This window comes from Corvus hawaiiensis, chromosome 9, assembly GCF_020740725.1.
Source record: "Corvus hawaiiensis isolate bCorHaw1 chromosome 9, bCorHaw1.pri.cur, whole genome shotgun sequence".
In the NCBI taxonomy this organism is placed as follows: Eukaryota; Metazoa; Chordata; class Aves; order Passeriformes; family Corvidae; genus Corvus; species Corvus hawaiiensis.
Window position 1 is genome coordinate 4,685,975 of NC_063221.1, and position 24,907 is coordinate 4,710,881.

Here is a 24,907-nt window from a genome sequence, read left to right on the forward strand (position 1 = left end):
GTGTTCAAGGCACTTGACAGGCAGCAAGTTTAAGTTATTAAGTGCCCCGAGGGCAGGGCACAAGGAACAGCATTTCCACTGGTGTTCAAAATCCAAATCACCAACCTTTATCACTTGTTCTTCACAAACCCAATATGTGGCTCCACATAATCTGTTATTTCCCAGCCAATTAGTGATTAAAATGTAACACTGAGTTAGATAAGAAATGAGTTACTACTATCAATAACCAGCTCTGCCACAAGAGGCAAATATTTCATGTAACACTGACTGACCCCAGGCAGAGTATGGGCACAGAACAGCCAAACAAGCAGGGAAGAACTCAGAGCTACAGAACAACCCTCATTTTAACAACCTGACCATTCCCAGACTCAGGCAGAGCAGCTGCTAATCTAAACCAGGAGCTAGCAAAAACCTCCCTGGGACTGATCCAGTCATATTTAGGAACACTAGTGGATATAGAGAAGTTTGTTCTGTGTAACTTGTATAGAAAGCTGAAAAATAGCACAGGGTCTTCTGTCAGGCACAATAGGATGCGTTTCGCCTATTTTCAAGTCCTGCATCTTTGCTGTGCAAAGGAGAGGATGCTTCCCAGTCTTGGGACACAGGTGATCTTACCTCTTGTACTTAACTCAGCATGACTTTAGGGCTGCTGGAGTCATTACTTTGTCTTTGCTAGGCAGTAACTGTGAACCTCACAGACACTGCTTAACCCCGTGTTTATTTTTATTATGATTTAAACAAAAGAAATTGAACTTACTTTGCTCTGGGTTGATGTACTAATCCTGGGATCTCTTTATTAGATTTAAGTCTTGCATTTGAACTGGCACTTTTTTCCTGAAACACACAAAAAGCACACAACAGAGTATTTATCAGAGTATTTAATCAGTAGTTATTAAGCACACAAAGGGTGACAGGCATTTGTCATCAGGGTGTCACACTCAGCTGGGTCCAGGCTCTTCTACCTGCACAACCGAATGAGAGAAGCTCAGCAAAAATGAAATTAAAGGTAACACAAGAGATGAAATGACCCCAGGTGGGCAATTTTTAAATGCCCTGGGCTCAGTGGCATGCGGAATTGCCTCTGAGTCACTGGGTGAAATCCAGGGATCAAACTCTGTGCTGGCCTGTAACTCTCCAGAGGTCCATGGGAAATGCGGGGTGCTCATATAAATCAGTAACAACACCAGCCTCCACCTTCACCAGAGCAAGGCAAAGCACTGGGAAGGCAGTCCCAGTGTCACCCAGCACCCACAGGCTGGCTCAGAACAGAGGGGGAAACATCAGCATTGAGGATCTGTCTGCAGGAGGAAGCATATGTCAAACATGCTGGTGAAGAGCAGCAACGGCAGATGTGACCTGCTCAGCCCCAAAATTGGGCACAAGAGACCCAAGGAAGCAAATCATCTCTGGAGATCCCAAAAAGAAGGATGTGGGGCTGCTGGATAGAGTCCAGAGAAGGCCACAGAGATGCTCCACAGGCTCCTCTGCTCTGGAGCCAGGCTGGGAGAGCTGGGAGTGTTCACCTGGAGAAGAGAGGGCTCCAGAGAGACCTCAGAGCCCCTTCCAGGGCCTAAAGGGGCTCCAGGAGAGCTGGAGGGGGATTTGGGACAAGGCATGGAGGGACAGGACACATGGAATGGCTTCCCACTGCCAGAGGGCAGGGATAGATGGGATATTGGGAAGGAACTCTTCCCTGTGAGGGTGGTGAGGCCCTGGCACAGGTTGCCCAGAGAAGCTGTGCCTGCCCCTGGATCCCTGGAAGCGTCCAAGGCCAGGCTGGATGCGGCTTGGAGCAGCCTGGGATAGTGGAAGGTGTCCCTGCCCATGGCAGGGGGAGGCACTGGATGGGCTTTAAGGTTCATTCCAAGACAAACCAGTCAGTGTTTATAGACAAGAATACAACCCTGTCCTTTGCAGAGGACCAGAACCATTAAAAACACCTTTAAAAAGGCCTGGGAGGGGAAAGAGAGAGTTGAGAGCCATTGAGAGCCAGCACTGCTTGGTAACACCTCGTCATCATGTCACAAGCTTCTGTAACCCAAAACTTGGTGCACACACATATCTATTATTTCCAAAATCCTTCAGATGGATATGGCCCCTTCCAGATCTTCCCAGTGCCATGTGTTAGGGAAAGCTGCTGGTGCAGATGGGAGAGGTCTGAGTCAAATCTTAGAGCTCACCCGCTCCACAAATCCCTCTGTATTTCTTAGGCATGTCACATCCATGGCAATTTAAGAAACATAAACCCAAGAATCAGTGTTTTAGTGGGTAATTTTGGTGGTTTTATTTAGCCTTATTTAGTCTTTGAATGTCTGAATCACACAAGATTTTGGAGAGGGCTACTAAATCACTGAATAAAAAAAAAAAAGGAGGCTGTCTAGCAGTTAATATTTTAATGAATAATTCTACAAGGGCTGTAAACATCAACTGCCTCAGCATATTTAACACTGTTTAATGCATATCTTTTAATCCTCCTAACCAGGGAACAGTGCCTTGCATGAAAATAGCAGTGAGAGAGAAACAAACCCTTCTTCTAAGCCTTACCAAGGGTGTCTGTGTTTGCTACATCCCACCAGCCACTGCCTGCCTGCCCAGGATCCCGTGATATCAAGCCAGAGCAGCAGAACAAAAGGCAAAATCACTTTTTTCAAAGCATGTTCTAATTTTAACAGTGCTAGGAGGGTGTGACATGTACATGTTGCGTGTGATGAACACGTGTGTACACAGACACACAACCAATGAGCTCATGTCTGACTCACATGGCTGTCAAAGCAAAACAAAAAGAGAGGGATGGGTCTCATGGAGAAGATATTCATGGAGAAGACACCGAAGCCATAAATCAGCTAAACCCTAGCCTCCTGCACCATGTGAGCCTTTACCCTCAGATCTACTCCATGGGATGGGAAGGGAAGACTGATCTACAGCTCCTGTGTCAGAAGCTGTGATAAATCAAGGCAGCATAAACTCAGCTTTCCACACCTCTGCTCGTGGTTTGGTGTCAGTGCAGCTCTATCAGGAGCTGGAATTAGCCCAAATCCCAGCCTAAAGAATTTCTGGCACTTAGGAACAAATAGAAGGACACAAGAAAAGTGTATGTTGCCTTCTCACTGTGGGTCCCAGAGCAATATTCAGAATATTAACTGACACGCATGGGAAAGAAAATGTGAAAAGAGAAATAAAATTCCTGTTTAGTTGACTTCAAGATTCCAGAGTTTACTCTTTCTCTCCTATTGCTCCTGATAATTACCACACCTCAATTATCTATTACAGCTCTCCTATTTAAGCAAAGAGTATGTCACCTTTTCCATCTGTTGCTCAGCAGGAACAGACAGAAAAGGAAGAGTTAAGAGAAAAATAAAACCCAACCAGGTCTCAAATTGGCTCATTGCTTTGTTTATAACTCTTACTTATGGCAGCGATATTTCATTGCACTGATCGAAATACTGGCTTGGATAAAAATAGGTATTCAAAAATAATTCTTCCAAATGCAAACAAATAGAATATTTTTTCCTCATCACTTCGAAGACAAACTGACTCATCAGAAATTAATGGTTTGTCTTCTAATACTAAGCTAACAAAAACACCTTGAAATGCTTTAATGCAGTCAGATTGTTCTTCCAGACTGACTTGACTTTGGCTTAAGGGTCACTTCTTGCAGTCCAACCTCATTTTCTCCCTTATTTAACATTAAATAAGTTACCACGCACCAACAGAACCACAACTGATTTTAGAGACCTAATCTGTTGCAAATCGAAATGAATATGCAGAAGTTTGGTTTTAATTTAGCTCTGCTTATAAGGATTATTTAAAATAAATGCAGTAAATGCTGCCTCACACCACAGGCTTGAAAGGAAATCCCCCAGGATGCTGCATTTGTAGAGCAGCAGTAGCAAAAAAGGAGAATAGTGGACATTTTACTCCACATTATTTTGCAATTAATCATTATCAATGTAAGGCTGTCATCCAATCAAGGTGATTTCATGTGATAAATTTGTTAATTATTGTTAATTCCTCCATAAAGGACGCACTATCTCCAGGATTTCAGGGCACTAACAGATGGCAGTGACTCTGCTGCCAGATGCTATTAACACAGCAACAGCCACTACTGCCATTATAATTAAATATCTGTCAACATTTCCCTTGATGCCTCCCCTCTGACGAACCCATTTCTAGAGACATGTGAACTTCATTTGAAGTATGTTGCTTTTCTTCATAAGGCTGCCACAGATGGACTCAGGTAAGCTGCTAATAGTCCCTTATAAAATAATATTCCTGATTTATATCAAGATGACACTTTTCTTCAAAGGAGCCAACAGCACCTTTAAACTGTTTTCCAGACCCATGCAATTCATCATTAAAGGCACTTAGGGGAAAAATGAAGTATTTGTTTTCTTTTTATACCATTAACTGTTCTTAAAAATAACTGTATTTGAAAAGGAGGAACCAAATGCATGAGTTAGAAATGGACTGAACGATGAGATGTAAAATTTCAATATGCCAGCCCAGCGCTTTTTAACCTCGCTCAGTCATGAGCACCAGCCTCAGGTAATAATATCTCACATGGGCTGTCTGGATCCATCAGGATGAACAAGGGAGAAGCACTGACCTATGAGATTCTACTTGAGTTTCCTTGCTTTATGTGTACATAAGGGCTCATTTTTTTGTGCTATCCTTTGGCAGGAAGAGAACCTCTCTTTTTTTCCTCTATCTACCTGGAAGCAAAATCACCTGAACATGTTATTTAGGGTAACTTTAAAACAAAGGGGCAAATCAAGCATGGAAAGATCTCAGATACTAGTCAAAGGAGATTATTCTTGGATGTAATTTCATCAGAGGAATCACATTACCCCTGCCAGAATGTGTACAGGCATCCAGTCCAGAAGGGTGTCCTGGGCACAGCATGGATCACGTACGTTGGGTGGTTCTCCTCCTCTCAGTATCCACACAGGGAATGAGGGATGATGAAAACCATGGATCCATCTGACCATGGGCTTTGGAAGCCAGGCTGGGGAGGAACTCAGTGTGCACACACCAAGCACCAGGCAGTGCCTCACAGGATCACAGAATATCCTGACTTGGAATGGACCCACAAGGACCAACTCCTAGTCCTGCACACGACACCCCCAGAACCATGTCACGAGCCTGAGCGCTCCAGATGCACATCACCCCCACAGTATACACCGGACAGGTGAGCCAGGGCCCAGCAGTGAATTTAACCTTCACACACACAGGCAGGAATGGATTCTTGTGGTGAGAAGACACCTAAGAAAGACACTGTCACCACAGTCCTTTGGCTGTCCTGCTGCCTGGAGCACCTTGGTCCTCACTTGGGAGGACTTGAAAACATGGCTGTTGTTTGTGCATTTGGGTGAAGCTTGAGGTCACACTTCGTAACAAAAACCTTGTCTTAAACGGAATGTTTTAATAAATCCTCTTGCTGTCTCAGGTCTGTATCTCCTCAGCCCAGCATGAAGGAGTTGCCCATGATGCCCCACCCCTGTCAGTATCTCCATCCTTGGAGATGTCTAAAAGGTGTCTGGACTTGACCCTGGGCAGGAGGTTCTAGACAGCCCTGCTTGATCAGGGGCTGGACCAGATGACATCCAGAGGTCTCTTCCAACCTCATCCAGCCTTTAGTTCTGTGATAAAGTATAATCAGACCCTGGAAAAAAACCACTTTTGAGTAGTTGAGTTTTATCCCCAAGCAGCAGTGGGAGAGACTGAAGCCATTCAGGCATGCAAAGGGAAGGCAGCAGCAGACACAGTGCCTGGCATTTATTTTGGAAAAAAACCTGATTCTGCAAACCCAGCCAGCATCACGCAGTGAGTCTGCACTGATGCAGGGAGTGTAACCCAGGCTTGGCAGGGAAAAATCCTGTGCTTTCATCAGGGATCCAAAATGTGTTCCAGAGGGCAGACCTCATCCTGAAACCAGCCACATAATGGAGCTCCTCCTTCCCAGGGAAATTACTGGGAAATTCAGCTGTAGCAACTCCAGCTCCTGGAATGCAATATGGAAGAGCAGGATTCACAGAGTGCACACACACACACACACACACACACAAAATTTACTCACAATGGGATAAAAATAGGTTAAGAAAAAGAGAAATGTGTAACTCCTGAGCAGCTTTCTGCAGCCCACCAAAAAACCTCCATTGCTGTAACCTGAGAAATTAGGGAATGCTGCTTTCAGTGTTCATTTACCAGTCACGCATAGGGGCACACACAGTGGTGCAGTAACACATTTGTAGTTCTTTTTAAATGCTTTTGAGATGCTAAAAACTATGAAGGGATTATTTTCAGAAGAACATCTAACATGCCCTTTACGCTCAACTCAAGCTGCAGGAGCTCAAAAATCAGAAAAACCCAGCTGAAAGTATAGAGCCAGGGAAAAAAAAAAAAGAAGAAAAAATAAAGGAAGAGGAAGGAAAAAGCTCCCTCTGGAGTGAGTTGCAGGATTTCTCCTGCAGTACCTAAATATAGCTCACCCTCAGCCCACGTCAGTGGCCTTTGAGCTTTGATGGAGGACATCATTGAAGAGCAGGGGAAAAAAAAAAAAGGGCAATTCCCACCACTGAAGGGTTTTCACAGAGCATGTATTTACTAAGTCTAATGGCCACAACTTCCTAAACGTCCTCATCATCTTTTCTCCCAGTCAATATTAGAAAGCCTGGACTAATTATTTACAGTAATTCCAATTAATTTTGTTGAGTAGCCAAACGCCAGGGTTTTGTGTGAAAAGCAGACAGGAGCAGCTGGCCTGACGACAGGAAATTAAGGCAAGCAAACAGATGAAATTACAAATAAGGCACATAAATGATAAGTAAGTACTACCAATAAATCCTGCAGGGAAACTCTTCCCTGCACCTTGCCATCCTGCTTCCTTTCAGAGCTCTGAGCTTTTATCACCCCACATGTGTGAATCCTTGTGCTTCTTTATAGCTTGGGACCCTTTTCCTTGGATTTCTATCTCAAAGTTCCTTTCTGCAGACAGACTGATAAACCTCAAGGTTTATCAAGGTGTCCCCTACAGATAACAAGAGGTGTGATCACTGGTGAAATGCCTCTGTTGTGAAATATGAGGATTACGCTGCCCTGACAATCAGGGTTTTCTGGTTCCTTCAGCCTCCATGGCACTCCAAAAGGTCAGCCAGGATAAGAAAATGAGCACAGCAGAGATAAATAAAGCCAGAACACCTGTCTCCAAAGGTGCATGAAGTTTCAGGTCAAATGGGAAATTACCTTGCTCCTGCAGCAGGAGTCCTGCCCATCCGTGTAATAAACCCAGAGAACAAGGGCAGGGAGCAGAGGAAGGGACATGTCTGCAGGAGGGCCAGCAGGAAGGGAGTTGCAAAATGAAGATGAGGAACATCCCCTCTATAAACAACTTGGCAGGAGGCTGAAAACTGTCCCTCACAGCTGTATGCCCCAGAAATCCAGGTGGCAAGGTGCCTTAGAGCATGAAGAACAGTTGCTTACATCAAAAGATATCCAAAATACTGCAAATAAAATGCTGTGGGCAGAAAGGCGACCTGCTCTCCAGCTCTCATTAATACACCCAATCTTCAGTGGGCTTTGGTACATCGAAGTGGTTGAAACTTTTATCTAGCGAATAAAAAATAGATGGAAAAAAGTTAAAAACTCCATTACTGATGACTTGGAAGACTAGGCTGACTCTTGAGGAAACTTCAGAGGGCACTTGGCAACAAAAAGCACAACTAACCTTACACTTTTGCAGGTATGTTGCTCTTCTGGATTGTAGAGCCACCCTAGATAACAAAACCTGTCTCAAAAAATAATTTTCTGCTTATTAAGCCTGTGTCATCAACGATTCTGTCTCTCTCACTCATCCAGCTTTTACAAAAGTAGTTATTTATAGTAAATATAGATATTACTCACACTCCCAATTCTTCATGCGTGTCTCCTGAAGGCAGTTTTCCACCAAGTGCAGTAACACAGAAAGAGCTGGCATTGAGCATGAAAAAACAGGACTGGGTGAAGTCTGTGAAACATTTACAGCCAGGGACAAATGGTGTGAGAGGGAGCCGGGGTGTTATGGTGTTCCTGCTCCACAAAGCCACCTTGCTGGAATGGTAGGAGGGTTATAGCCACCACAGTTTTGCAGAGCTTTTTACTGGGATGGTTTTGAAGAGTTTTACGCCCTTCAAACATATATGAGAGAACATAGAGAAGGAGGTACGCCCTGTTTAAATAGTTGGGCCTACGTTTTCAACATTTTCATTTTCATCAGCTGTAGTGATTCCTTAAACTGCTTTTCTAGTCCCAAAATTGGCCTTTTCCAGCCTATTTTTGGAACATGCTCTACTTTAACTCTTTGTAAAATCAGTTCACTGAGAACTGCCCTCACATGCAAGCAAAGCCTCCTGAGATTTTCCTGTGCTGTCAAAACCAACCAAGACTGATGCTCCCCATGTGCACAGATCCTCCTTTGCTGCCTTAATACAACATCTAGGGTTACATTCTAGGACGGGCTCATGGAAATGATGGCAACCACCAAACAGGCACTTTGAGGAGGTGCTAAAAATAGCAGTTGGTTCCCCCCACCTGCAAACAACACCACAGTGATGGTGCTTCCTCTTGCAGAGTCTGGAGTTAAGCTGGTCACTGGCTTTGATCTGTCAACTGCAGCTTTGGGCAGACCATGCTTATTACATTTTTCTTATTACATCCAAGCAGTTCCATAAAGTGCACCAACATCCTCCTACATGTCAGGATAATGACAGTGTCCCATTATCCAGGTCTTAACAGGGAATTTAGCAGGATACATGTAAGATGGAGCAGCTCTGTTGTGAGGAAGGGCTGAGAGAATTGGGATTGTTCCTGGAGAAGAGAAGCTTCAGGGTGACCTAATTGTGGCCTTCCAGTGCCTGAAGGGAGCCTACAGGAAACATAGAGAGAGACTTTTTACAAGGGATGGAGCGACAGGACTGAGGGAGAATGGCTTCCCACTGCCAGAGGGCAGGGATAGATGGGATATTGGGAAGGAATTGTTCCCTGGGAGGGTGGGGAGGCCCTGGCACAGGGTGCCCAGAGAAGCTGTGGCTGCCCCTGGATCCCTGGAAGCATCCAAGGCCAGGTTGGATGGGGCTTGGAGCAAGCTGGGCTAGTGGAAGGTGTCCCTGCCCACGGCAGGGGGTGGGAGCTTTAAGGTTCCTTCAACCCAAACCACTCTATGATTCTATGAAAATAATTTTTCCCCTCTTGTTCCAACCTGGGATTTACAAAGGATGGAACAAGGGAGAACAGTGAAAGACAAAGTCCTTCTCAGTTTGTTGCCTCCAGTCAAGAGGAAAGCCCGAACTAATTAGAAGACGAGGTGCAAATGAAAAGATACAGTTAAGCCATATGTAAGCAGAGTGAAAAGGTAGCAAGAAATTATGAATGAGGTAACCCTGAGAAGTGGGATAACAGAAAACCAAGAGTATTGTTCAGCAATACAAACACATTCGCTTCAGGAACGATGGATGTGTGTGTTCCAAACCAGCAAGAGTTCCCTATAATAAGCTCGCATTCTCCCAGCACTGTCCAAGGCTCTAATTTTGAGATTTTCAGTAATTGCAATTATGTAAATGCCACTGATGGAACGTATTTTCAATGTCTGTATTTTGCTCCTCTCAACGTCTGTTTTATTTGCATTAATTCTCAAATCTGCACCAGGCATAAGATTTAAGATCCGAGAGAAAGAAGTAACAGCTCTTGCTACATGGCAAATTTCAGCACACGTGGGTAAAATGTGCATTTTAAAGGACATAATAGTTGGAATATTATTAAGTATCACATATGTACTATGACACACACGAGAAGCATTTGGGCTGCAGGAGAAGCCTTGTATCTGATCTGTGTATTTTGTACCATCTTCTCCTTGTTTTGGTTAGCAGTTACTTTTAATAGCAGAAAGAATGATTATTGTTTCACACAGACTATAGTGGCCTGCTTGCTTACTGAGTTTCCAATCCTCAGCTGTATAAGCATGGATTTTGTCTGGATTCTCCCAACACATTTATCTGAGAGTAATACTGAGAAGAGAAACCATACACATAAGAATGAAAAACAATCATTAACAGTTTAAAAATTTTATAAGCCATTTAAATCAGTAATGGAGGCTGGGTTTTAAGTGTTTATCTCCCCTAAGTTTCCTTGGAAGAAGAGCAGATAAATAAATTTAACTCCTAAGTGCTGGCAAAATGAGGCACCAATATATTCCAATGAGGAGGTACAAATACAGCTCTGATGCTCAGGGTGCTGCAGATTAGAAGATATCCAAACCAATACTGGGAGAAGAACTAGCCTAAAACTCAATTACAGGCCTGGAAATACTCAAGTCCAGCATTTAGGACATTAACGGTTGGATTCAATGATCTTAGAGGTCTTTTCCAACCTTAACAATTCTACGATTCTATCAACCTAAGATGACCAATATTTCAGAGTCCCAAAATGACTGTACGCCTGTTATGGCCTTTCATATCCACTCTGATTTTCCATCCTCTCATCTTCTGAATCTCCTCTTCCCAAAAAAACACTTCTAGTAGGTGGGAGAGGACATGGAAAAGACTCAAAATGAGGTCTGCCCTCCTTTTCCAGAAGGCAGCAAATCTTTCCTCCAGGAAAGGGTCAGAACCAGGCTGGGATGGCTGTGTGCATCAGTCCCAGCAGTGCATGGCCATGAGCCCAGCCAGGGTGGGGATACGGTGTCAGCTCCCTTGGGAGCGACCGACCACGGAAAAGGAGATACCATGCTGTGCAAGATCAGGCAAGCAGGGATGGATCCGTCATTCACCCACAAAATTTCAATGTCTCCTTCATCAGAACATGAAATAGTGTTGTGAATCCCTACAAGATCAGTCTCTTGAGATCTACACCTGGTATCAACCATCATAAAAGGAAGATATTTCAAAATACCACCCAATTGCACCACCCCAGGGCATGTACCCAAACCACTTTGACAGATTTCCGTCTAACCTGTTCTCCAAACTCCTACCCCGCAGGTTTTCCCAACAGCCTTTCATTTTGCCACTTCCCTGAAAGTTCAAACATTTATCCTACTACCCAGCTTTAATCCTTGCCTGATGCCCTCCTGCCTCTCTCAGGAGTCATGGAGAAAAAAATGATTGTTGTGCCTTTTAAAGCAACCATTTCTATATTGGGTGACTCATTTCCTTCTGTATTTTTAGGCTAAACAAATCAATTCCTTCCATCTTCCATTACAGCTTACGTTTGCTAAGCGTCCTATTCTTGTCACTCCCCTCTGGCTCTTCCCCATCTGCCCACATCTTTCCTACTGAGCACATTTCCAATTATGGCCACAGTATTTAAAGCCCCTCTGAAGTCAGGATGGATCACGTGCCATATACAATTTTTTTTATTCCTGTTTTTAACTCCTTCCCTCAAACGAGCGAGGTTGACCTACCACAGATACAGGGTGAATCTGTAAACTATGCATTCATACTCAAAAAAACATGAGGTAAAAGAATGTTGAAGGAGAAATTAGCTAAGCTCACCTTCTCTACTGGCTACAAAACATTTGTGGTACAGTGCTCAAGATCTCTCTCAAGCCAAAAAAGTTGGTGGGGATGGTCTGTCTTCCTGCCTCAATGCTTGAAATATTAAACAATTTGGTGCAAACAGAAATATCAAAAAGTAAAAAATCTACATGTTCTCATGGACTCACAGTCCATCAGGTCTTCTTAAAATTAACAAAAATCACATGCAATAAGCAAAACAGGTGTTCTTAAATCATTTCAATTTTGCTATCTAATCAAAACTGGCTTCCAAGTCCCTAAGTTGATTTCCAGCCATTTGCAGACACCAAGTTTTAACACAAGCTCTATTTTCTTTTCAAGTGAGGTGAGTGGAAAGATAAGCACCTCTAAAATTTAACAGGGTTGTCCCACCACAGGAATGTTCAAAAATGATGAACTAGAATGTCCCAAACACGAAAGCTCTCTGCCTGAGTCAGAAGTGCACTCCAGTGCATGGTAATAGGCACAGTACTTACAACAAGGAGAAAACTAGAGCTTAGTATGAAGATACGGCCTCATTTTTCACTGCAGTGTTGTACTATTAGCATTCAATTAATTCCCTACACCAATTAACTCCTTGTTGAATCTTAATGTGATAGTGAGAACTTTAATTCAAACCATATACCATGTCAATGCTATGATCCTAACAGCAAAAATAGATTTTATTTAAGTCACCCGAGCCCCATAATCCCTCTGCCTTTTTATAACACTGTGAGCCATATAAGTGCAGCAGCTGCATCAGGACAAGAATCTTCCCTGATTGCCATTAAAAACATTAACAAATACAATCTATTTTGAAATAAAAATCAGTTGGCTGTGTTTAATAGTTCTCACTTGTTCATCTCTCTGCAAATTGAAGAGCAGCAGAGATAGCGATCGAGGCTCTCTGGAGATCCTGTACCTATGTTCAAGCAGAGAACATAGGTTAGATCATTCATTCTGTCAAAACTTTCACCTTTTGAACAACCCACAGCAGAGACCCATGATGTGAATCCCTCACTTGGCCTTTCTGTGTCTCACACTTCATAAACTCTTAAAACCAGACTAGCGACCTACCAAACCCAGAACATCAAGACCCAGCAAGGAGCACACTTGACCTTCCAGCAGGTTCTTCAACTCTATCAGAAACACCAACAAACAGATCATATAACTTTACAAAGAAAACTGGAAACGCTTGGCACTTAGCAGCCAAATCTAACAATCTGACAAACCCGAACTTCCCAACCTGAAGGATTGCAAAAGCAGTTTTGAAACAAACTGAGGCACGAAATGTGTGTCAGGATCATGTGTTTCCCCCACCAGTGAAATAGAGAACTGCTCTAATTCCCTGACTCCTCATGAAGAGCACAGCCTTCACATCACCGAGGCTTCAGGATGCGATGGAGTATGCCCATAACAAGACATGTGCCTAAATTCACCGGTAACAGTTGTCCTGATGTAAACTTCAACCTGGGGACACTTTGCTCCTGGATCTGCAAATCACTTAAAGGCCCATTTCATGTCATGGAGGTGCCTAAATCCCCTTCAAGGACCCATTTCGTGTCACAGAGGTGCCTAAATCCCCTGCAGGTCAATGGTGCACAGGCCCATTCACTGCTCTCCTGAATCACAGCCTGCACAACTCTTCCAGCATGAGCTGAAGACTTATCTTGCAGCTATTAAACATGATGATAACAGGAATGACTCCATGCTGGAAGGATTCTGTTTAGAACAGCTGGGTAAGGCCTGTGGGGAGGGAAAGCCAAGGGGGAAGATGGGCGAACAATCCACCACAGGAACAGCATCCTGTGCTATTGGCAAAATTGGTGAAATGACCTTCAGCAGAGGAAGGAAGGGCAAAGAGCAGATCTCAAGATGAGGGCACGCACATTTTATGATGTTTAAACTTCACTTAAACAACAGCAATCATCTGAGTGTAATGAGCAGAAGGAAATGTGTTCTTTCAGCCAAGGCTCCTGTACTCCTTTCTTCTAAATGAAGAGTCACACATGGCCTAAACTTATAGCTATAAATAAGCAGGTGGTAACACCGCACCGTCCTAATTAAGTTCTACGATCATTAAAGCCTTTCTGTTACTATGCACAGGGCTTGCTGCTTTGCCTCAGCCACTGCAAGGCCTTGCCATGCGCTGCTCACCCGAGTTCCTGCCTCAAACCTGAGCTCTTGTACCCATGGACTCTCTTCTCCAGCCCTCCCATGGACTTTCCTGCTGCTTGGCAGCACCAAGTGAGCGATCTGTGATCACCCAGCCCCAGCTGGGATGGTTCTCAGCTCTCTCCCCCATCCCCTCACTTCTGAAAGCAGCTCACTCTGCATCTGGGGTGTGGGGAACACTCAGGATGTTGTCAAGGCTTATTCGGAAAGACAAACGCTTAGATGATCAGGTAGTCTGTTCATAATCCTCAAATTCAGAGTTTGTTTAAGCCCCAAATTCCTGGGGCTTAAAATCGCTTTCAATTAATATTAATATTAGGCATGTTGGGCCCCGGGGCAACTGCACAGCCATAACCACAGACACTCAGCACATGCTCTCCTGAACTGACCAGAAACTCTGGCCAACATTAATAACACAATACATGTTCTGAGAATATTTTTCAAGATCTAAAGGTATTTTCCTTTCAGCAGGTCCTTCTCTCATTAAGACCGCAACTTCACAGTCAATTTGGAATCATGGAGTCGTTTGGGTCAGAAGGGACCTTAAAGCCCATTCCATCCCACCCCCTGCCATGGGCAGGGACACCTTCCACTAGCCCAGGCTGCTCCACGCCCCATCCAACTTGGACACTTCCAGGGGTGGGACAGCCACAATTCATAGCCATTTGATTCAGGTCTGACACTAAACAAAGAAGACTGCAGAGGAGAAACCACAGATATATCAGGAATAAGTCCTTCATCCCAAACATTCAATAAACTGGACTTCCCAAATTAATTAGGAAAGCAAATTTTGCAGCATAATTATCTTGCTGAAAGACGAAAAGATCTCTCAAAGTGTTGTTTAAAATTCTTTAACATTGAAGAATTGATTTAAACACTGTAGAGTTGCTATTTATCACAAAAACCAGAGTACAGTGAATAATTTTGAGACGAGAAAAATAATATAATAACTAGTAATATGATTTAATTCTACATGCAGCATTCTGCTTCTTGTTATATTTGGTCTCAGCTATCAGCCAACTGGAAAAACCAGCCAAGAATTCTTCAAGCCCTGCCAGAGCTACAAATACTGGCCAGAAATATTTGTCATATCACAGCTCAGTTTCCAAAAAGTAAGATGCTGGACTTCTACAGCCAGAAAAATACAAGGCGCAAAGGACAATAAAAAATGAACTTATTTAATATTGTTGGAATGCATCAGATCAAATGAATCCAAGCACTCTTAATCCTGTAGGACTGCAGCATGACAAATACACTTCATTTAGATACTCAGCCCCTGTGAGTCAAACCAGTCTGGAAGATTCAGCCTCACAACTGCTGGATGTTACTCAATTAGTGTGAGGCAATGATTTCCAGCCCTCAGCAACCAAGGCAGCCTCCTCCTCTGGAGAACCAGACGGCTTTACCTTGGATTAAATTGATCGATTTTTCCACTGTGTGCATAGAACAGCATCGTCAGGCAATTTGAGTTCACTGGCCACATTATTAATGGACTTAGCTAATTTTTTCAAAGCATTCATAAAATACAAAACAAGGTGTCTTATAATGAGGTGTAATTGCAGCAGCAGCTTCTGCAACACGTGTATCTCCAAGCGAAATGTGTTGACACAGACACGCCCTTAAGAAGTTTGGGGTTTATATTTCTTTACTGTAGAGTACAGTATCTTCAGCCACAGGCTGTCCTACTCATTTCAGCCAGCCCACCTGTTGCAGTAAGCCCTGCTCCCAGGAGAAGGACACCAGCGGGAATGAGTTTCTCTCAAGGAAACCTCTTTGCTGTGTATTTCAGAACCCAGACATTCAGTAACACTAGCCAAGGTAAATCCCATGTACAAACCTAACAAATTAGGAAAACATTAGGAACCCTATTTCTTCATCTTGGATCAGGAAAAAATTAGGAGCAAACCCAAATGCATCTTGGCTCAGTCACATGTGTGCAGACGCCCAGCCTCCAAGCCAGGATGGCTGCTCTAAGATCCTGTTTTCACCCACCCTACTGTAAAGCAGCAGCAATGCTCAGCTGTCCAACTAGAATATTTACCACCTATTTAAAGTGAAAAAATGCCCTGAAAAGTGTCAATGATTGGAATCAGGAAAGTTCTTCAGATGAGTTCACGTGTAAATATATTGAAGGTACTGACTCTGAAAGAAATGTAAAGCAGGATTTGTGTACTGTTTTAAAGAGGATGAGAAAACCCTTCTCCAAGCTCATTTTGACATAATATAATGATGTCAAAAGTTCACTACTTACACATCTGCGCTAATTGATCAGAGTGGCTGAATCTAAGCTTTGACTAATACCAAAGTGCAAAGCTGGCTGAGAAGAAGGCACTTCACAATACAACATTGTTCAAGTGGAGGAATACATCAAGTAGGATTTTGCTGGTATCTGTCCTGGAGCTGGATTTTCACTAAGGACTGGGATGATGAATAGTAATGAATTGGAGACTACAACTGCTTTCCAAAACCACAGAGAGCACCAAGCCAGGAAAGACTCGGTTTTGCAGGATTCAAAGTTATCTTGACAATTTGGGAGAGATGTCCTGAAAAAGTCAGGAAATCATTCCAACAGTGTCCTAGGTAGTGCACTGGCAGGAATAACCAACAGGATACAATAATATATTGATATATCAGTAATAAAACAATCAACATGGAAGCACTAGCTTATGCAGCAGCTCTGCTGGACAGGATCTAGAAGCATACTGGACACCAGCCATCAGTATCCTCCTCCTGCAACCAAGCCAGGCCTCGTCCTGATGCATTTAGAAGCTGGGATGGCTGCGGAATACGTGACTTGGCTACAGGCACCAGGAAGGTCTCAAAGAACAAGAATGATGACAACGCCACATGGAGGAGAGAAAATACTCCATGAACTAGAGCTCCTCAGCCTCCAAGGTGACAGCAGTGAGACACAATGTTCTCCTGCTCTCCATACCTACAACCATCCCAAGGACCACGAGGACACGCAAGTGGACCAGTAATGCGGGGATCTGGATGGCAATGTGTTTGACTAACAGTTTGATGGCAGCACTCCAGTCCTTGCACTGTATCCTTCACAATCCCAACATGCCTTCCCTTCTCTACCAATCCTACTCCCGGCTATCAATCCTATTTCAGCTCTTGATCCTTTTCCTAGTCCACTCCCACAACTTTGCTCCTGACAACTTCTTCATTCATGTAAGGCAATGAGCTTGAGGCAAGAGCAGAATAATTATTTGGTATCTCCCACCCCAGTGTTAAGTTCCTCTAAACTCAATTAATCACGAAGAACCGCTGGCAGCTCCCTATTTGCCAGCAAGATACACCAAAGTAATAAGTGATTCCACATTCTGCTTCTGAAGACAAGCTATTAAATTCACATACTGTACTACTTTAATCAAGAGTAGTTAATTAAGCTGTTCCCCTGATATGAATTTTTATCATTCTGCACCAGCCATACATCACTTTACTAGGACTCAGACTGGGGCCATGATGCATGTTTGCAATCTGTCTTTCCAAATTAATCTGTCACCACTTGTAAACTCAAAGTGGATCCAGTACATTTCATCTCTAAGGTAATTGGGCTGTGACTGGGGACACTGAGGACTGGAGGGCGTGTGATGCTGGAGCACCACTTCACAAAAGAATTTCAATGAATTACAAATCACCCACCATGACACAAAACACTTTGTTAATATTTTAGTCTGTTTGCCTCATTTTATTTCCTTAAGTGAACTCAGTTTCATGCTCTATGCCACCATCATAAAATCAATCCAATAACTTATATTCTCATAGTAATCATCAGCATCCATAATGCAGGAGTCGTAAGTGCAGGCCATAAAGGGAGGGAGATCTGGAGTGTCAGGTTATTAAAAACATTAACCTATGATATGAATCTAAGTCTAAATTTATTACAAGCAAAAACCCCCCAACAATTTTCTGTTCCCGGAGCTTAAGGACAGGCTAATGCAATGTTTTTCTAGAAAAAAAGACTTCAAACACAGCAGCCAAGAAGCCAGATTTGGATCTCTTCTCTTTTAAAGTACTCACAGAAGTAGGATAGTGAAAAAATGACATCACTATTTGGCTATGTGACTTAATCGTAAGAAAATAGGTTTATGAAGTAAAAAAGTGAACAAAATGAAAACCTGGACAAGTTTTTCAAACATTAACCGGGAATACTCTGCTGTTATGCTGTGAGAATCGGCTGGAATTTATCCCCAGGAAAATAAGGAACATAGAGAAGATGTGTTATCCCATCTAGCCTTTTGTGAATCTATGCCATCAAGTCAAGCCAAGCCTTCCATAATCCCACCCAACCACTTTTATTTAGGTTTTCTAAAAGGCAAACCTGATGAGGCTGATGTGAACTGGCTCTTTTCACACCTCACAATTTCAGAGACTTTTTTTAAGGCAATACAGCCAAAGGAGGTGGTTTAACATGGGACTACTGGATCCCCAGCTCCATCAAGAACCCAGTGAGCTGGCCCTGGCAAAGCCCCTGTCTATGGAGACAAAAGGACAAGCACATCAGGGCACCTAGGTTACTTATTTTTTAATGAAGATAGAAAAAACCACTATAGTTTGTTTATTTGAGAAATCAAGTAGAGCCAGAACAGCTTCCAAAACCCAACCAGGCCCACAAGGAATATGCAAGTCCACTCCATGAGCCCTTGAATCGCCTCTTGGCGCACAGGCCTTTTATGTGTTTTTCCCATTTAACAGATTTGTTTAGATACATTCACAAATATGGGTATTTACATAGCATGACAGAATGGTGTATTTAGAGATTTTAAGCAGAGGAACATTCTTTCATGCTCATCGTAAAATGAAAGCATGCCAAACTTTAACTAAAGAAACATGTTCTAACACTGAGAAACTTTTATAATTAATCCTTGCCTTAGATCATCTCAGAGAGAGTTATGAGTCTAATTACCGTCAGTTGAGAAATTGCTCATGTTTCTGAAATGGCTGAAACCAGACCCTGGGTAACAGACAATCTGAATCCCTTCCATCCCATGACCAATTTACGGCTAAGCCCTGACTCACTGCATTAAGTCCAAAAATATTTCTCGGCATTAGCAACAGCTCATTGCGGGAGGAACAACAGACATGGGTGTGGGGGGGAGAAACCCCCTCCAAACTCCGCTGCTTTACAGAAGGGATGAAGATAATACATTGCTAAAATAGTCTTTTTTTGATGTTGGGTTTTTTTCTTAAAGAGCACCAGGGCTATTCTTAGAGGAGTTACATGGTGTGCAGGTTGCGGCGAGCGATGGCTTGGCCAGTGGCCAGCCCCGGGATGGGTTTGCTGCGAGGCTGAGAGATGCCTTCAGCTCAGGAAGAGATTTCTGCTTGCTTTTTTAATGAAGAAAAGGAAAAGAAGATGCAGAAAAGTCCATACACAACCAGCTAAGAACGTGCTGTACTCTGGAAAGATGTGCCACCGTCTCCTCGCATCTGCCATCACCCAAGCCCTGTTTCAGTGCTGAATGTTTTCCCAGGAAGGAAATGAGCGTAAACGTTTCAGAGCGTTCTCATATGGATGTTAATCTTTGGAAAAGCTGGGCAGGACGCAGTGACTTAGAGAGCCAGGAGATCTCCAGAAGCAACAAGTCCCACAAATATACAAGCTGCTAAACTTGCGCATGCAGCCAAGCCCTTATGAAAAAAAACAAGGCACATTTTGACCTTGACTCACTCTTAAGACACTACGAAGCAACGTGAAGCTGGTTATTTCAGAGCCCCAGCAGTCACCAGAAAGGGCTGAGACTTCCCATGCCTAGCTCAGGTGTTTGCTTGGCTAAGGGTGTGCTCTCTAAGTCTACAAAGAAGTTGCTGATGCCAGAGAAGCTGCCTGACACCCCATCCCTGGAAGCGTCCAGGCTGGACGGGACTTGGAGCAACCTGGGATAGCGGAAGGTGTCCCTGCCCATGGCAGGGGGTAGAACTCTACAATCTTTAAGGTACCTTCTCACCTGAACCAGTCTGTGATTCCATGATTCCATAAAAAGGAAAGGGTGATCTGGCAAACGCACAGCATTTCAGCAGAAGTGCCACACTACCAGCATTGCTCCAACCAAATCATCCTCTGGGTTCCATCATACCTGACAGCCTAATCTGTCCCTCCTCTCTCTCACAGCAGCTTTGTTCTTTGAAAGGCTAAAGGAACGGAGAAAACCAAGGGAAAACAGGCAGGCTGATGGCACTCCCTCCCACTCCCACCCAAACTGCCCCTCCACACCACAGAGCCCAACATCCAAATATCCACAGAATCAAAGAGTTTGGGTTGGAAGGCACCTTAAAATCCATCTCATTCCACCTCCTGCCATGGGCAGGGACACCTTCCACTGTCCCAGGTTGCTCCAAGGCCCATCCAGCCTCGCCTTGGACACTTCCAGGGATCCAGGGGCAGCCACAGCTTCTCTGGGCAACCTGTGCCAGGGAAGAATTTCTTCCCAATATCCAATCTGATGCTGCCCTCTTGCAGTTAAAGGCCATTCCCCCTCAGTTTTCTCACTCCAGACCCTTGTCTCAGGTCCCTCTCTCTTGTAAGCCCATAGCAGGGGAAGAGGACAGCATTGACCCCTCTGTGACATAACTTCCCCTCACCAGGTTGGGCCTTTTTTAACACACTGGGTTTTGGACACTCCCCCCCCCCAGGTCACTCTCCTGGAAGTACAAGGATTTCAGAATAAAAGTACTCGTTTGGATGAAATTTTGGAGAAGAATTGGTAATATGTGAGCCCATTCTTGCTGTTTTTGCAGGTAGAGCAGCTGCTTCTGATTCCCAACACTTGCCTTCAGGTGCTGCTGCAATACAAACTACATTTAAATACACACACACACACACACAATTATAATATGATCACCTTATTAAGAAGCACTGGCTTTGTGTTCCCATGCAGAGATTATCTGTTGGCTTGAATCTTTTTTTTAAAGCTGCCTGTCTTTGATGGTATCCCATGGAAAGATTACATATTAGATAGAGAAGCACATGGTCCACACAGACCAAGTGTGGGAGATGAAAGCAGAGCACTGAGAGCTCTGTCTGAGCTCCAGCGCTGCTTCTTCCAAGAGCAAGGAACAAACAATCTAAAGCAAAAAAAAGGGGTTTCTTCCCAGTTGGAACAAATATGAAGCTGCATATTAACTTAGGTCAGTATTACTTTAGTATCTGTATAAACCACTGCTTTCCATTAGAAATTATTCATTAATTATTCAGGAGATTTTTTAACATACCTACATGTAATTCCAAACTCAGTATGCACAAGAGTCTGAATTATAGGCTCAGCTTGTTCAGAATATCGAAGTACTTGCCTTTACTGGCATAAACTTATTTCCATAGGGGTTTTCTTTCTGTCCTCGACTTTTTCTTGCTTAAAAAAATCCTGAACTCTTGAAGGTTATAATCTTACATTGTTTTCCCTTCTCCCAGTCCAATTTCTTACTCTTCTTTCCACCAGCTGAAATGCAGAAATCCCTTCCAACACACATTTGAGTCTCCCAGCTGCCTGCAGAGCAGCTGGTCTTGGCTAGCCACAAAATCAAAGGGAAACAACCAAAGTCCAAAAGCTAAATCACAGTGAAAAACAGATGAGGCTGAGTCCCTTCCAGCCCTGGTGTAGGAATACACAATGCAGATGGATGAATACACTCACTGTTTTATTCCTGGAGGTGGCTGAAGCACTTCTAGTTCAGCTGGAAGCAGCCCAGCTCCTTTGTCCTGGGGGGGGGGGAGGGCTGTACAGGGCACCAGCAACACCCCAAGAACACCAGGAATGTCATCAGTCTCCGCACCCGTGAGCAGAGGTTACGCCCATCCTGCTTTAATCCACCACCAGGGATAAATCCCCCCCTCTTGGTTCACTCACCTGCTCCCTGAGGGTCACCCCATGGCTGCACAGCACCCCAGCAGCACAGAGCCCCTTGGGCAGGGCACAGGTGAGGGTGCTGTGCCCTTCCCAGCACTCCCAGGACGTGCACACAGGTGAGGGAGGCCAGCTCCTTGGGAAACCTGGATTTGCCAATTCTGTTACCCTGAGCACACAGCAATTAAGGCTAAAGAGCTAAAGGACCCATTAATGCAGCTAATGAGCCTCCCCAGCAGCCGTGTCCAGCTCTCTTTCCCTTTCTCTGGAGAAGACACCATTAAATCAAGATCTTTCCTGCCCACGTGTGCCCTCACATCCCAAAAAGCCTAGGCCTGGGTAGCCCAGCCCCTGCATTTCCCTGGAAGAATTAAGAAGAAAAGAAATCCACTCAAAAATGTTCACCATAGTTTCAAGTAATTTTGAGCAAAATACCATTTTCTCCACAACAAATGTGAAACATTTCCCACCTTTGCTCACATCTAGCAGTGAAGCACAACCAAAATATGGAGCAAGCAAACACAAAACTCTGGCTGCAGTGGTGGGAATGTTCCTGCTCAAGGATGATGTGAGCACAGAATTGCCTAACAGGTGGAAACCTAACCAAAGTAGTGACTACTGAAACAGGAAAGTAACATTTCAGGCTCATGCAGTACAACAGACATTGTCTACTTGAAGCTTAGTTAAATAACCAGTGCTCTCTGCTACCACTTGTGCTCCTGGGACTACTCCTCACTCTTGGATCTTCTAGTTTATGTTGCCTGTAAAGGTATTTTTTAACATTTCTTACTAAATAACCAGGATGAATGGGGGAAAACACCAAGCTAAAAATAATTTAGGTGATGAAGAAAGGCTCATGTGGATTGGATTCTGGACAAAAATGGCATTTTTGGTGTAAAAAAATCCAAGTTATTTCAAAACAAGAATGGTACGAAGTGGACTGGGAGCTTCTGATTTTCTAATCCCAGAACAGAAGAGCAACAGGGCTTTTAAAAAATTCAAAGCTGAAAACGTTGGTTTGAAAAAATAAGTTAGAAAATCGTTTGTCAAATAATGACAACTCTGGATTACACAACACGCTGCTCTCATGTGCTGTTCATGGCAAGAAGAGAAGTTCAGGGCTGGAGAGAGCCCTCTGAGTCTCTTCTCGCCTCTCCTTGTGGTGCTTCTGCTCCTTTTTCCCTTTCCTGTCATGTTTTTCCCTTCCTCCTTTACCCCTCCAGCCTCTTCCTGGGATGGTCACTTAACTCCCACTAACGCACATTCCTCCTTGGGCTCTGGACTGCTTTAAGGTGCCTTCCAACCCAAACCTTCTGAGATTTTATGGTTAAATCTCCAAAACTGGATGCTGGAGATCTTCACATTTTTCATCTGACCAGCTTCAAGTTCACCTCCTTTAACTGCTCTTCAAAGGTATTGGTTAGGAAAGTTTTGAGAAGAAAACACTTTCTATTGAAAAAAATCCCTGCAGTATAAACAAGCTTCAGCCAAAACACATTGATTGTGCGAAGGATCTGCCTGAAACCAGCCCTAAAAGTCACACCCCTCCAAGGGCTTCACCTCAGCTCCAATACATCAAAATTAATAAATTCATAGAATCACAAAGGTTGGAAAATCCTTCTAAGATCACTAGTCCAACCATTGACCCAGCACTGCCAAGGCCGCCACTAACCACCTCCCCAGGCACCACATCTGTATTGGTCTGGGGTCTAAAATGGCACATCCCTCCCCCCTCTTTACCACATGCAGTACTGTATTCAGACTAAAACTGAGAGATCACAAAGGCTGCACGGGTAAACATCTAATGAAGTACCTATGGATGAATTTGTTGTTATCTCCATATTCTACAACAGTTTGAAATTAGCACCTCACCAGATATGGAAATCCTGGGCCCTACATTTCCTCCACAACCACCTTGACTCAAGGAGTCTCTGAAAAGAAAGTGTGAGCAGACCCACATAATATCTATAATTAAATGTGAACAGATGGAAGGCTGAATTACTTTGCCACTATCACAAGGAGGTCAGGAGATCACAGCTCACCTGTGGTCAGGAGTACCCCAAACTGGAACTCTCAGGCCATAGCAGCTGCCTGGATTTACAGCTTTAGTCTCTATCAGTGACTTCTGATGATTTTAGGTATTTCTACGTGTTCCATTCTGCCTGTATCTTGCCTTATCCTCTGTTCCAAAACAGCAGAGTTAATAATTAACACCTAATAGGCAATTGCTGAATAGCAACGACCAAAACAGAAGATACAGAGAGCTTCTCTCAATGACAACTTGCAAAATCCTACAGCTCATCTTTCTTAAAGCTTCAGTTCTGCAAGTGTGGAGACACTCAAGTTCTTTAAAAAAAAAAACAAGAAGAATAAAAAAGAATCTGAAGGTTCCCGGTCCTCACAATCATGGAAGAAACTCTTAAATCAAGAACGTGCCACCTTGCCATGACTGCTGACCCCTCTGTTTCACCAACAGCTCTGTGTCCATCCTCCTCAGCAGCATCAGCTTTCCCGGGGGGGGGTGTGGAAATCCCAGGCAGAAACTCACCTGTTCAAATTATACAGGCATGGAAACAACATAACCTGTATGGAAAATCACCTGCTTCCACAAGTGACAGTGGGAACGCCTCTGCAGGATTTGCAAGAATTGTTTCCACGAACAACGTGGGCTGGTCCTGAACCGTGTTCCTGAGAGCTGCCCATCACTGCTACATTTTCTCCACATCAAGCCTGCAATTACATGTTGCTTCTGGACACCATTATTTTAATACACTTTGAAAGAAATATAATTATATATTTTTAAGCTTTCTACTTTAAAATCACTTTCACCAAGAGCTTGAAAACTCATATCATTCCACCTCCATAGGGCACTGTGCAGATTTATTCAACAAAGGGGAAAGAAGGAAATAAGGTCTGGTCTGAAGAAATGCACCTGGAGCAAAATAATTTTTATATGATTTTCTGACTTGCTAAAAATATTTATTAATAGTATTCACTTATCTTCTAAATTTTAAAAATTAAATATTGGAGGAAAAATGAATACTTCTTCACCAGAACCACTTTAATGGAATCCAGAAGAAAAAGAATATTAATACCCAGTGCAATCATTTACTTTGATGTCTATATAATACGCACTGACCCGTAAGTGGAATGAGCTAAAACTGTCATAAATTCATTACGAGAAACCATTCTTTGAAGAATATCAATGCAAATTTGAAACTAAATGGGCAATATGGAAATGAGCTAATTGCACAGCATTTAAAATAACTAGCTCCAGTAATAATGTCATTTCTGTGCACTTCTATTTCAGCTGAAAAAACACTGGAGAGGCTGGGTTATGAAAATTGAAATGCTGTAGTTACT

General features: G+C 43.5%; 1 protein-coding gene across 2 annotated transcripts in view; it reads right to left on the reverse strand.

Annotated features, from left to right (window-relative positions):
- C9H1orf21 (chromosome 9 C1orf21 homolog) overlaps positions 1-24,907 on the reverse strand; it is a 108,396-nt gene that overhangs the window by 13,058 nt on the left and 70,431 nt on the right. The window contains exons 1-2 of one of the 2 annotated variants that reach the window (XM_048313188.1): positions 4,848-5,478; positions 758-834 (exon numbers count right to left, since the gene is read on the reverse strand). In XM_048313188.1, the coding sequence (XP_048169145.1) occupies positions 758-834; positions 4,848-4,988 (218 nt within the window). In that variant the 5' untranslated portion in view covers positions 4,989-5,478. Of the gene's footprint in view, positions 1-757; positions 835-4,847; positions 5,479-24,907 lie in introns of those variants that run through there. The other variant, XM_048313187.1, reaches the window with a different exon arrangement.